General features: G+C 40.9%; 1 protein-coding gene and 1 pseudogene across 2 annotated transcripts; both read left to right on the top strand.

Annotated features, from left to right (window-relative positions):
* Positions 1-3,728: 3,728 nt before the first annotated feature.
* On the top strand, positions 3,729-6,169 carry LOC308141432 (methionine-R-sulfoxide reductase B1-A-like). The gene is made up of 4 exons (XM_080511593.1): positions 3,729-3,841; positions 4,652-4,794; positions 5,107-5,221; positions 5,580-6,169. Exons 1-4 carry the CDS (start codon positions 3,787-3,789, stop codon positions 5,597-5,599), a joined length of 333 nt encoding a protein of 110 aa, XP_080367719.1. The 5' UTR covers positions 3,729-3,786; the 3' UTR covers positions 5,600-6,169.
* A 227-nt stretch (positions 6,170-6,396) lies between these two features.
* Positions 6,397-7,294, top strand: LOC308141406 (methionine-R-sulfoxide reductase B1-A-like; annotated as a pseudogene). Its single transcript, XR_013937240.1, has 4 exons — positions 6,397-6,531; positions 6,639-6,781; positions 6,912-7,026; positions 7,186-7,294. The product of XR_013937240.1 is annotated as a methionine-R-sulfoxide reductase B1-A-like (transcript).
* Positions 7,295-12,193: the final 4,899 nt, after the last annotated feature.

Genomic DNA, 12,193 nt, shown 5'->3' with positions numbered 1-12,193 from the left:
CTATCTGTGTTTGTTTGTCCTGTGATGAACTGGGGACCTGTGCAGTGTTCTTTGCTCTCAACTTTCATCAGGCCTGGACCCTTTGCTGCATATATTAGATGGATATAAAGAGGAAACCTATTATATTTACTGTTTCATCAGTTCTGAATGTCCTTACATTCCTCAAAAACACTCCCTTCTGCTTTGATCACAATTCTTGTTTATGACTATTTAGTAACATTTAGCTGTCGTCCACTATACTTGGACATCTGCTTAAATAACTCAGCACGAGCTGTTATATGCGAGCTGCGAGCATAACGCAGCCCTTCAGTCTGACCAGGGGAGAAAGTGTTGGACTATATGCTGCCCCCTATTGGATAAAACAGCAATATAAAATGTATTTTATATTCCTGTACATGTTCCTATTTCAACCAAGCAAGAGAAACTTTTGTATAAGCATATCTAATATGCAGTCAACCTGAGGTATTTTTATAGACACAGAAATTAATAAATGTTGGATACAGCCATGAACTGGTAACACAAATAGAGTAATGTGACAGAATGTTGAGCTTTATTGTTCACAATGGGAACTTTTGGTCAGGTCACATAGAAGAGTTAGAGAAATTTGCAAAAAAAGAGAACAAAATATGAAACAGAGCAACTGCAAGGACAATGCGGTGTCATTTGACAAAGTGTTAATAGACTGTTCACTGTTGTAATGACCAGGCGAAAATACTTCCCTTGTATGGTTATTACAGCATCAGTGGGTTCCATTCGCAATAGTCTGAATGCCACAATCAGCACCCTGGTGCACACGAAACAAGCAAGTCCTTTTTGAAAAGTAGGTTTTAGTCCGCTTGGAAACCAATTGTGGTGGAGTTTGATTAAAGTGCAAAAAACACAGGCTGTGACTGACTATACAGGCACTGGATCCTCAAAACGGTATTGTGCTTGATTTGTCGACGCATGTGTTTGGTCCACATGTTGAAAAAAGCCAGAATGAACCTAAAATATATCGGACCCACAAGGGAACTACTATGCCACAAGTGTGAACAGTCTCAATAACAGAAAAAAAAAAAAAACATATTAAAGAAAATGTTTGTACTGATGAGCTTTCCATAGAAACATGTAAATCTTTCAAGACAAACCCATAACGTATGAAAATGCCAGAGGAAGACATTTGCATTGCCACAGAGGAGTTTGCGTAACAACAGAGGACACCTGAACAGGCAGCCCAGGCTTTTCCAATAGCAAATGACTGCGTGGCAATGTCAGGACTGACACAGTGTACACATTTGATGAGCACACAAATTGCAATACAAGTAATCTCTTGTTGGCCTCAGCAAGTCTTTGCATCATTTATTTGTCTCAGTTTTGCTTCAAACTCGAGCATACCACACTCAAAGTTAAGATTTAACCCGATACGCCACGTCAATGTGTGACTGCACACACCCCGATATGAAATGAGTGATCAAATGGACAACAGCATCGCCATCCACCCAACTTCACCCTGAGGGAAAAGAAACTGTGAGGTTTGTTTAGAAAATATATTCAACCAGCAACATGATATGAAACAATCAAGGCAACAACTTCTACTTTGTGGGATTTTAAATATACATGACAGTGAGAGGGAGAGCTACACACCACCTCTAAACTCTTGATGAGGTGAAAGTGCAACACACATGTAAAACAGTTTCTTGAATCTTCGAGTGGCTCCAAGTTGGGCCCGTCCAAAATCTTTCAGTTTTCATTCACCGGGTGCTTTTTCATGCGTTTGCAGGTGCATTTTCAGATTTGGCGCGAACCTGTATGTCACCCCACAAAGGTGACAGGGGTAAGGCCTCTCTCCTGTGTGCGTGGTCCTGTGCCTCGTCACCTGTCCACTCTGTCGAAAACGCTTTCCGCAGATGTCACACGAGTACGGCTTCTCCCCCGAATGGTGCATCATGTGCGTCTTGAGGTGGCTGCTTGTGTTGAACAGCTTCCCGCACAGGGCGCAATGATACGGCCTCTCCCCCGAGTGGCTTCTTTTGTGAATGGTGAGATTCTGGCTCTGACTGAACGCCTTGCCGCAGACGTCGCAGTGGTACGGCTTCTCCCCCGAGTGAGTCCTCACGTGGACGATCAGGTGCTCCCGCCGCTGAAACGTTTTGCCGCATTCCTGACACACAAAGTCCTTGATGCCCGAGTGGATTCGCTCGTGCAGCCGCAGGCAGCGGGTGTTGGCAAAAGTCTTGCCGCAGACGTTGCAAAAATACGCTTTATTGTGGCAACCTTTCAGGTGAGTTATCAGCTGTTTTGTGGATTGGAGTGTCGTTCCGCAAAAACTACAGTCAGTTTTACTCTCGTGTGTCTTTATGTGCTTCATCAAAGAGCCAATGTACTGAAATCCTTTACCACACAAGTGACAAAAACTGCGATCTTTCTGCCCTTTAGCAGATTGGCCATCTTGGTAAGTTTGCTCGCTATTGTCTCTTTGCTCTTGCAGCGTGTCGGCATTCTGTTTCATTGTCGTATTTCCTTCTCCTTCGCTGTTCACCAGCTCCTCGTCGCTGTAGCTGTTCTCACTCAGACGTGCGGAGCACTCGGAGGAAACCGGAGGGATTTCACACGATACTTGTAAAGCTGGGGGATCTTCTTCTTTCTTCACAATTCCAGCAGAAGGAAAAGTAACATCGGAGGTTTGGTCGCGTCTGTCGAGTTCCACCTGCTCCTCTTTGATGTCGGCCAGCTTGTACTCCGTCTCAGCTAAACAAAGGTTCCAGGTCTTATCATCCTGATCTGTGCTCGATCCAGAGGGTCCTGGGACCTCTGGACTCAAAATGAAGTTGGACTCCTCTTGTGTTGAGGATCCTTGGTGTTCATCTCTGTGATCCCTGCTGTGGCTGGTCAGCTGGACTTCTGAATCTGCAAGAGAAACATGCACATCACTCAACTTATGACAGGGGTCTCTCTCAATCTAAACAAAATGCAAGATTGTTGTCATGTGGTTTATAAATGCACTTGGTTAAATGAAGTTAACATGGGCCGGACTCGAATAATAATGAAGAGCCCCACCTAAAAAAGGTATCACCAGCCGCCTGATAATATGACTCCTTTAAAATGTGCCACTTTACCTGCTCAGTGCGCATGCGTGAGAGTGAACGCCAAACATTGCACACACAGCTTTAAAGCCAGTTCTCCAGATATTAATCATGCCTTCCTGAATGTGTGCGCTAAAGTGACAGTGTACAAGTGAAAGCAACTTCACAAACCCCCTGTGTTCCGCAGAAGGCCTCGGTGATGCCACGGACTCCCCCCCTCTTTGAATGGACTAACTTCGGCTCCGCACAGGGCTAATGTGACGGTCCTCTCCACCTCTCCCAGGATCTCCTCCGCGGCCGCGTACAGCCGCTGGTGCACGAACGACCTCAGCTGGGACATCGTGGCGTTCATGTCTGAGCTGCGGTACGGAAACACCAAGCGACGGCAGCCTGGTGACAAACAGAGGAAGTTTAGCTAACAAACAGCTGAGAGCTGACAGAGCCAGACCCGGCAGACGACCACATCCGGTCACTGTCACAATAAAAGCATCTTATCTGAACTTGTCAAGATTTATATGCATGCTGTATAATTTACAAATGTTTAGTGATTATTTTCTAGGTGAAAAGTTATCAACTGCATGCTTTCAAAGAAAACTCATATTTTTTTAATCTTTGAATCTGAGATTTAATCAAGGAACGCCTTACTGGTTTTATTCTGAAGATCATCAGTACGGAAGTGCCATCGTCTGGAAACAGAGGATTAAACACGTTTCCTACAATAACGATGTCGTTTTGCGTTTTTCGCGGAGGAGAGGTCTATAAAGACCACTTCAAACCAGGTAAACCTACAGATACACTTCATGTTCTCCATTTACACTGTATTTAGTGATAAATTGTGTTGTTTAAAGCTAATTAGAATACGTTTTAGCCAGCCAGCGTCGGCCTGCTAACTTTCAACAATGAAACATAACTTTTAAAACAACTAATAAACTGTCGCTTCCTATTCATAAACAACTGTAAATGTTACTATTCACACGTATTAAACTAAGTAATTATAAGTAAATGATACTAGTGAAGAATATACCTGAGCTCCACAGGTTCATGTTACACAACTGCTCAGTTACAAAACTGGATTTGTTTACATAAATGAGGAGATAGACTTTCCTCTTCCTCATTTGCTATGCTCTTCCTCAGAGCAATGACACAGCAGAACACCCTCACATATAATGTCGACTTTATAATATTACTGTTATTATTATAATAAGAAATATACTTTTTTTTTTTATAGCTCCAACATCAATCTCTTTGGCCAAACTCATTTAAAACCCCTTCTCAGTTTTTGCCTATTTTTAAGTATTGTTGTAGTTTTTTGGGAACACTGGTCAAATCTTTTTTTTTTTAAATAGTTCATGAAAGATTCAATCAGTGAACTTCTAATTGTGTTGAGTTGCGGCTGACTTATAATTGTTTGAAATATAAAAGGAAGTACAGTAACTCACATATTATCACATGTATCTATGATCCAGTACATTATTTGTACTGAATTCATGGTTGTGGTTGAACAAGAGTGCTAAAGCCGCCGTCCAACCGGAGCTGCATCCAGATGAAAATCAAATCAGTACTAAAATATTCCATCCACTTCTCTTCAGGGATTTATGCTTGCTCCAAGTGTGGCCACCAGTTGTTCTCCAGCCACAGCAAATACGAGCACTCGTCCCCCTGGCCGGCCTTCACAGAGACCATCAGAGAGGACAGTGTGTCCAAGCATGAGGAGCGACGTGGGGCATACAAGGTACTGTAAACTGCTAAATGTTTAAAGAGAACTGAGTTATGTTAAAGGAGGTTTACTTAATTAATTGCTCTGTATCTTATCTCTTATTACTATCATACAATGGCAGGGTAGCTCATAAACCATTTACCGTCTATTCACATGACTTAATCAATGCTGTGGGCGAACAGTGTTCCTAGCTTATTTTTTTAAAAAGTTTAAGCAAATGGTTACGATTCAAATCAGACATCTTTAAAACACTTGCTCGTTTCTGTCAACCTCTCCTTGTTTGCTGACGTCGTTCCAGCATCACAAACAGATTTTTCTTGTTTCTAGGTGCGATGTGGGAAGTGTGGGAATGGCCTTGGTCATGAGTTTGTGAATGACGGACCGTCCAGAGGCGCGTCTCGCTTTTGAATATTCAGCAGCTCACTGAAGTTCGTCCCTAAAGGTACAAAGACTCACATTGTGTCACAGCACACAGTTCTCTCTCAGCTCTTTTTGAAAAGCTACTACGTGTTATATGCACTGTTGTAATGGATAAATTCCATTTTATCATACATACTAATTGTTCACAAAGAATTGAAGACCTCCCTAGATTTGCACTTTACTTTTTTTATTTTCTGATGGTGACACTACCATAACCTGCATTCATGTTCTGAATTTTGTGCACCAAACAGTTAAAAATTGCCATCTCAGAGATAAATTCCTCCTGTCACTCAGCAGAGTGTAACTCTGCCTGCAGAGGTTGTTTCAGATGCTGAGTGCTTGTTTACTGTAAACTGCATATCGCCATCTTTTCCCCACAGATAAGGTTGATGGACAGTAAGGTGAGCCGTCGGGAGGGAGCGCTGCGGGACTAAAAAGTTTTCTCTCTCTGCTGCTGATGGTGCAGACAGTTAATGAAGTGTTCTGGGATAAAGTCCGGTCTGAGAGCACCAGAGCTCCGATGAACATTGTCTTCACCGCACAGCACGAGCGTGAAGCTGAAATCCTCTCCAACGCTATGCAATCATCACAAACAGTTTCACCTCATTGATCACAGTTTCTGTTACATAATTCTTACATAGTCTGGTACTGATTAAAGGCAGGGGATGTTTTTATTTCGGGTGAATAGATTCTCAATGTTATCTTCATTCTTCGCTTTGTTACTCTGTGAAACATTGTAACACAAAATTGCTAACAAAAGAACATATTAACCTCACAAATAGCAATAAAATATCTCAAAGCAACTGAATTGGGTCTGATGAGACAAATACATATCTACAAACACATCACATTTTAATATTAGCTTTGAACTGCTGTGTTTTGATGCTGAAACAATGGATTTTAACCTATTTTCACAAAATCAGTTTGTATGTCGATTTTAATCACCTTTGAAGTAATTTATGGAAGTTGAATACTATGGAAATAAATATATTTAAACTTTAAGGGAATGAGTTGTCTCTGTCTGTATTTTACTTACCAGCTGTATGACATATTCCAGTCTAGTATTTGTATTATACAGCTTTAAGCTTTGAGGGATACAGTTCAGTGAAGTCCTGCCACCAGGTGGAGGGAGTGAGAATAACGTCTACAGACACTTGATCTGGACGTGCCATTTATTTATTTTTGTCGCTCCAGCCTGGTGACACGCGTTCATAAACAAACTCAACTAGATTAACTAGTTTTGCCTTCAACCAACCAAGACTTTCGACATGGATGAAATGTCTTATTGCTCTTTTTCGGGTGGGGAAGAATATAAAAATCATTTCCAGCCTGGTAAGTGTGAAAAGAAAAGCACGAGGCTGCATGGAAAGGTCAAGTCAAGCACCACGTTGTAGAAATAAATAACCCCCACCCTCCCTGTGTGTCTTCCTTGTTGGCAGGTATTTATGTGTGCTCTGAATGTGGACATGAGTTATTTTCCAGCACGTCCAAGTTTGAGCACTCCTCTCCTTGGCCAGCTTTCTCACAGACTCTCCACCACGACAGTGTGTCCAAACACCCTGAAGCATGGGGACCCCTGAAGGTTTAGTACCTCTGTAAAGTAGTCAATGAGTGCAAACCTTGATATATTTACTCAAACTAGGGTTGTACAGAGCTGTGGTTCGTGTTATCCAGGCTCTGTGATCTGAATTGCGTGGATGTATATTTCTTAGGTTTGCTGTGGTAAATGTGGAAGTGCATTGGGCCACGAGTTCTTGTATGACGGGCCAAAGGAAGGGCTTTCACGCTTCTGAATCTTCAGCAGCTCACTTACGTTCATCCCTAAAGGTGAGTTTCTTCTTATCTGTTCGCAGAAGAGTTTTTTTTTAAGATTAATCCACAAAGCATTGAGCCTGGATATAGTGTTTACTGAGTTTTGTCAAGACTTTCTCCCCCAGAGTGTAACTCTCCCTTCATGGTAAATATATTTGTGTCCTGGTCCCACAGAAAAGGTTGATGGACAGTAAAGTGAGCTGAAGCCCTACATGACCTACAGTTTCCCAGTCTGCTGCTGACGGTAAGGACAGTTGATGAAGCGTTCTGGGACAAAGCCCGGTCCGGGAGCACCAGCGATCTGATGAATGATGTCCTCACTTCACAGCAATACAGCTGGGCTCCACCAGTGTAACGAAATCACAAACTCAGAATCAAAATCACAATCTTGTGGCGATATCAAAGCGTGATGAAACATTACGTTCTGTGAATGGTAAAATGATAAATGGATTTCACTTATATAGCACTTTTTCACCAAGGAAGCAATCTCCAAAGTGTTTTACGTTGTTAAATACATTCACACATTCACACACACACATTCATAGGCCAATGTGAACTTGGATTCTGTAGTAAACTGGTTTCAGTTATCCTTCTTTTGTTTGCTGTTTGTGTACAGTTTGTGTTTTGTTGGCCATTAGCGTCTCCTTTTTTTTTTTTTTTTTTTTAAACACGAACATAATTTAAATTATTACTAAACTACATGTTTTTACTTGTTGGTTTTCCTTTTCCTTTCTTGGTTTTAAAGGTATATTAAGATTATTAGACCACGCAAGCCTGAAATTACTGTGTTCATATATTACATGGTTCAGCTGATTTAACAGCGATATAGAGATTTGTCCTTGAACAATTTCACATGCAAAAAGGATGGTAATGCAGCGCCAATGTTATTTTCTGGCAAATGCATATATACATAATTTTACGACATAGGATTTAGAACAAACTTTCTTACAAATTTCCTTATAAACTATAGAATTCGTTTCATAAAGTGATTTACCTGGTCAAGCCTCAGAACATACCTTTCTGAAAATGCTTCTGAGGTGTAATTACGCGATTCTAGCAGATGGTGGTGCTATTCACTCTGAAACATCTGTATTTGTATCACAGCTGATGAGTTCCTGCTTGGATTTGATTTGTTTCCCACTGTTTTGCGCGACAGTCTTTCAATTGGACTTTCACCTTGTAGTTTGAAATGACAGATGAATATTTCATATTTTACCAACACAATTGTGCATCACATCCTATTATGTTTCTTGCTTGTTGCTTAATATTAATGTTTAGTACTGAAGGAAACTCGAAAACCAAGAGTGAAGTGTGCAGGGGGAGAACATGCAATCCCTGTATGGTGTAGTGCAAAGAAAAAATAAGCATTTTGGAGAAAAATGGGATTCATTAAATGTGGTTACCAGCATTTTCTTTCATTGCCAACAACTCAAGTCATGGCCCAACTAAAAACTACAGTTTTGAATGACATGCAACATTATAAGCTTTTGATTCTAAGGATTCTCTTAGATTCCATCCTTTATTAATAACAACAATGCATTTTATTTATCAGTGCTTTACACGATACGGCACTCACTGTACAAAGATCATGTTAAAAAGCAGTTATGAAAAAAAGAACAACAACATTAAAAATATTCAGGCATTTGCAGCTGACCGACGTTGTTAAAATGAAGGCCATTAGAATACCTTTGTACCGTTTTATCCAGCTGAAGCTCACAGGGGGCTGCAGTCCGTGCCAGCTGACTCTGAGTGAAAGCAGAGTGCATCTTCACCTCAAACACATCTTTTTGGGATCGTGAGTGGAAACCGGAGAACAATCTGCACATGCTCAGGGACAACATGCAACCACTGCACAGAAAGGCCAGCAGAAGTGGTAATCACTACATCATAGTGTGCTCTGTGTCTGTTTAACCTAATGGGACACTCACTAAAATCCTTGAAATTCAAAAAAAGAATCTCTATGGACTTTGTATTTAGAGGCTACATTTTGAACCAAGACTGTTAATAGTCATAGAAGTTACAAATGAACACTTTTATGATTTGTTCAATAATCCTCAAATGTGTGGAAAAGTACAAAACTTAACAAAGAACAGGACTATTTCATGATTTATAGCTTGAAATGGTCTAAAATTTTGCAGGGTTTCTGTGAAACATCATAAAACCCTTTTCAAAACAGTTCTGATGTCTCCCAAATTGTCATACTGTGATTAAATATGGTCCGATTTTCACACTACAAGCAATATTCTTATAAGCGTTCATGCTAATGTGGAGTGAGAGGTGCGTTTCCAAAGTAAAGGGGCTAAACGCGCACAGTAAGTGTTAATGAGCAGTTTGAAGCAGAAGTGTCCCGATTAAACACATCACATGTTAGCAATTTATTTTTTATGCATTCTGCTTGTCATTAATTTGGCGGAAACAGGAAGAAAAATGAGGAAGTTACCAAATATGGTCACTTGGCCTATAAAGGCTTGAGGGGAAATATGTTTTGCGGCTCCACAAAACTTTTATGTGTTGGCGGGGGGGGGGGGGGGGGCATAAATGGCTCCTATTTGCCATAAAGGTTGGAGACCCCTGCTTTAAATTCATAGTCGACTTACCTTACAATTACTCTGTGTGCAACTGTAGCTTAAAACGTAGCACCGTCCAAAGCACTGTATGCCTTACTGCTGCCAATGGACTGATTACAGTAATCAGAGGAAGGATTTTCCCCTTAAAGCTCCCAACACTCAAATCATTTCCATTCACTTTTCCAAAAACAACAAATCAATAACTTTTTCACTGATGCTCTCCTTTCAGTGCTTCCTCTTCAAGTAAATCTTCTCTTTCAGGGTTTTGAAAAACTGCCTCTGACAATCTGCGATCAGGTTGTGGTTATTATTTTGTTTATTGAAAGGAGTTGAATCAAGATTGAGGCAACAGTTATTTGAGAGTGAAGCGGTGTCTCGCTGTCCTGCCCAGCAAACTGTTTTTATAAGATGTCCACCCTGCAGTTATGTGACTCACCGCATCACACCTCAGTCCATGTTAGAGTCATTAGAAGACTCCGTGGTTTTCTACTCAGCAAAGATTTCTATGTAACTCCACGAGTGCTGCTTTTTTGGCCGCTGGAGCGGTGGAATTTTAAACAAAGTGAGGATGTAGGGGTACGTTCAACTTCTCTTGTGCTCTTTAAGTGTCTGGGATGAGCAGGTGTGGAGCTGCTCTTTTCAAAGGCTGCGAGATCAGAGGGGTAGATGAAAGCTTTGGTGTCAACCAAAGGATTAGCAAAGGAAGTGCAAACATTCAAAGACTGTAATGCTGAAGCATTTAAGGCACAAAAAAATAAAAACCTCACAACCCTATTTCGCTCATTTAAGTGTGATCATTTTGTCTGGAAAATATGATCAAGACTCCTCAGTTAGAAGAGCTGCAGGAAATGAGCAGGCATAAGGTCTTATCATCCATAGTTAAAGGTATGATATTATAAAATGTTTATCGTCTTTGTGACCCCAAAACAGAAATCACATTCATCAGGGCTGACTCCATTTGACCGACGTTGCGCAGGAGCTTGGATGCCACACAAAGGCACGTATTTCACAAATGTCCTGCAGCAAAATAATTCTACTAAAAGCATGTCAACAATATGGCAAGATGTGTTTAATACAAGAGTGCTGTACCACCTTGGAAACTGGATTTTATCCCAAGCACCTCAATGATTCTCTATTGTGTTTATGACCAGGCACTGGCTGCATCCTTACTTCTCCACAATAGAAGAGAAAAACATGTATAATTCACACTATTGACAGTCTTGATTGGCTTATAGATCCATTGTAGTACTTTTGTGTGCAAGACCTTGTAGATTGTGTACTTCATCATCAGAACCTGGTATCTTTCATCTTGATCCTTGTCATGTTTCCAAGGTTACATATGTGAAACCAGAATGGATGCATTTTTTTTTTGCTATCTTCTTTTAGATTGTTCCTTTTTCACAGTTTCCAGAGATCAGCGCAGATTAAATGGAAAGGGATGTGTAGTTTTAGCGTTAGCGAGTGACATGTAAAGAAAGACCCAACAAATTGATTCCTGTGTCATGCGTTTGCAAAACCTGTAGTGGACACTAAATACAAAGAAAAACTGAAAGTGACTTAAAAGCCCCACTGCAATCAAACAAAATATGGTGTAGAAAGTTAATAAAAATCCTAGTCTGTTCTCAAGCCATTGGAAATGAAGAAGCGGCGCGGCGTCAAAGTCTGGGGAGCAACTCTGTACTGAAAACTGTTAAAACAGTAACTCAACATCAATGATTGCCATCATGTATTTCATTTGATCATGTAACGCGAACACTATCGTCACTCAGTGGTGGTGTCCTTTGCACATTTCAAATCACTGATATAATCTGTCTGAACCTGGATGTTTCTTTTGACTTCAACTCAAATCTTTAATTTAATAAGAAATTTCCTGGAGAGACAAAACCCCTTATTGTACACACATCCACTCTTATTTATCTTTTATAAAGCTACCTGATTGGTACGGCAGTTGTTTGTGTCACAGTAAGTAATGCATTTTAGCTCTTCACTAAAATTCTCACTTCACTTGGTGCTTTTTTATCTAGTGCCCTTTCCTCTTTCATTTCCATTTTTGTTTTTGTTGTTTAATTCACAAATGACCTTCTGATTATTTCTCATCACTAAATGCACTCTCTTTAAAGTCACCATTCTCAGCTGGTGCACAGACTAATCTGTCCTCTGGCATGAGTGTGACAATAAGAAAACTGGGCAGTGCATGAGTTGCATTCCCCCAAAAACAGAAAGAAACCAACAACAAAGATAAACCAGATGTGAGAAGAAGAAATGGAGAGGAAGAGGAAATTGCTCAAAACACAGGACAGTAATTAGCACGGGATATCTCCAAGGACAGTCCCTCTCTGACTGGTATCTGAGCACAGCTGCATGGCCAAGAGGAAGCAAACAGGAAGGAGGAAGTGGTAATCCTCTGATAGAATCACAACACAGACTTTTCTGCCGCTGACCTCTGGGGCTCATCCTGCTCGTAAGCAAACGGAATCCTTAATTACATTAAACCACCACTACTCCCAAGTCTTCGTCCCGCCCCAGAGGCCAAGCCTCGAGGTTTAACTAAATGTGTGTGTGTGCAACTGACTCATTCACGGGACATCTTGTTCTAATAGTGATACACAGTATTG

Source organism: Blennius ocellaris (genome assembly GCF_963422515.1).
Source record: "Blennius ocellaris genome assembly, chromosome: 16".
Taxonomy (NCBI): domain Eukaryota; kingdom Metazoa; phylum Chordata; class Actinopteri; order Blenniiformes; family Blenniidae; genus Blennius; species Blennius ocellaris.
This window is presented reverse-complemented; position numbering and strand designations above follow the sequence as displayed.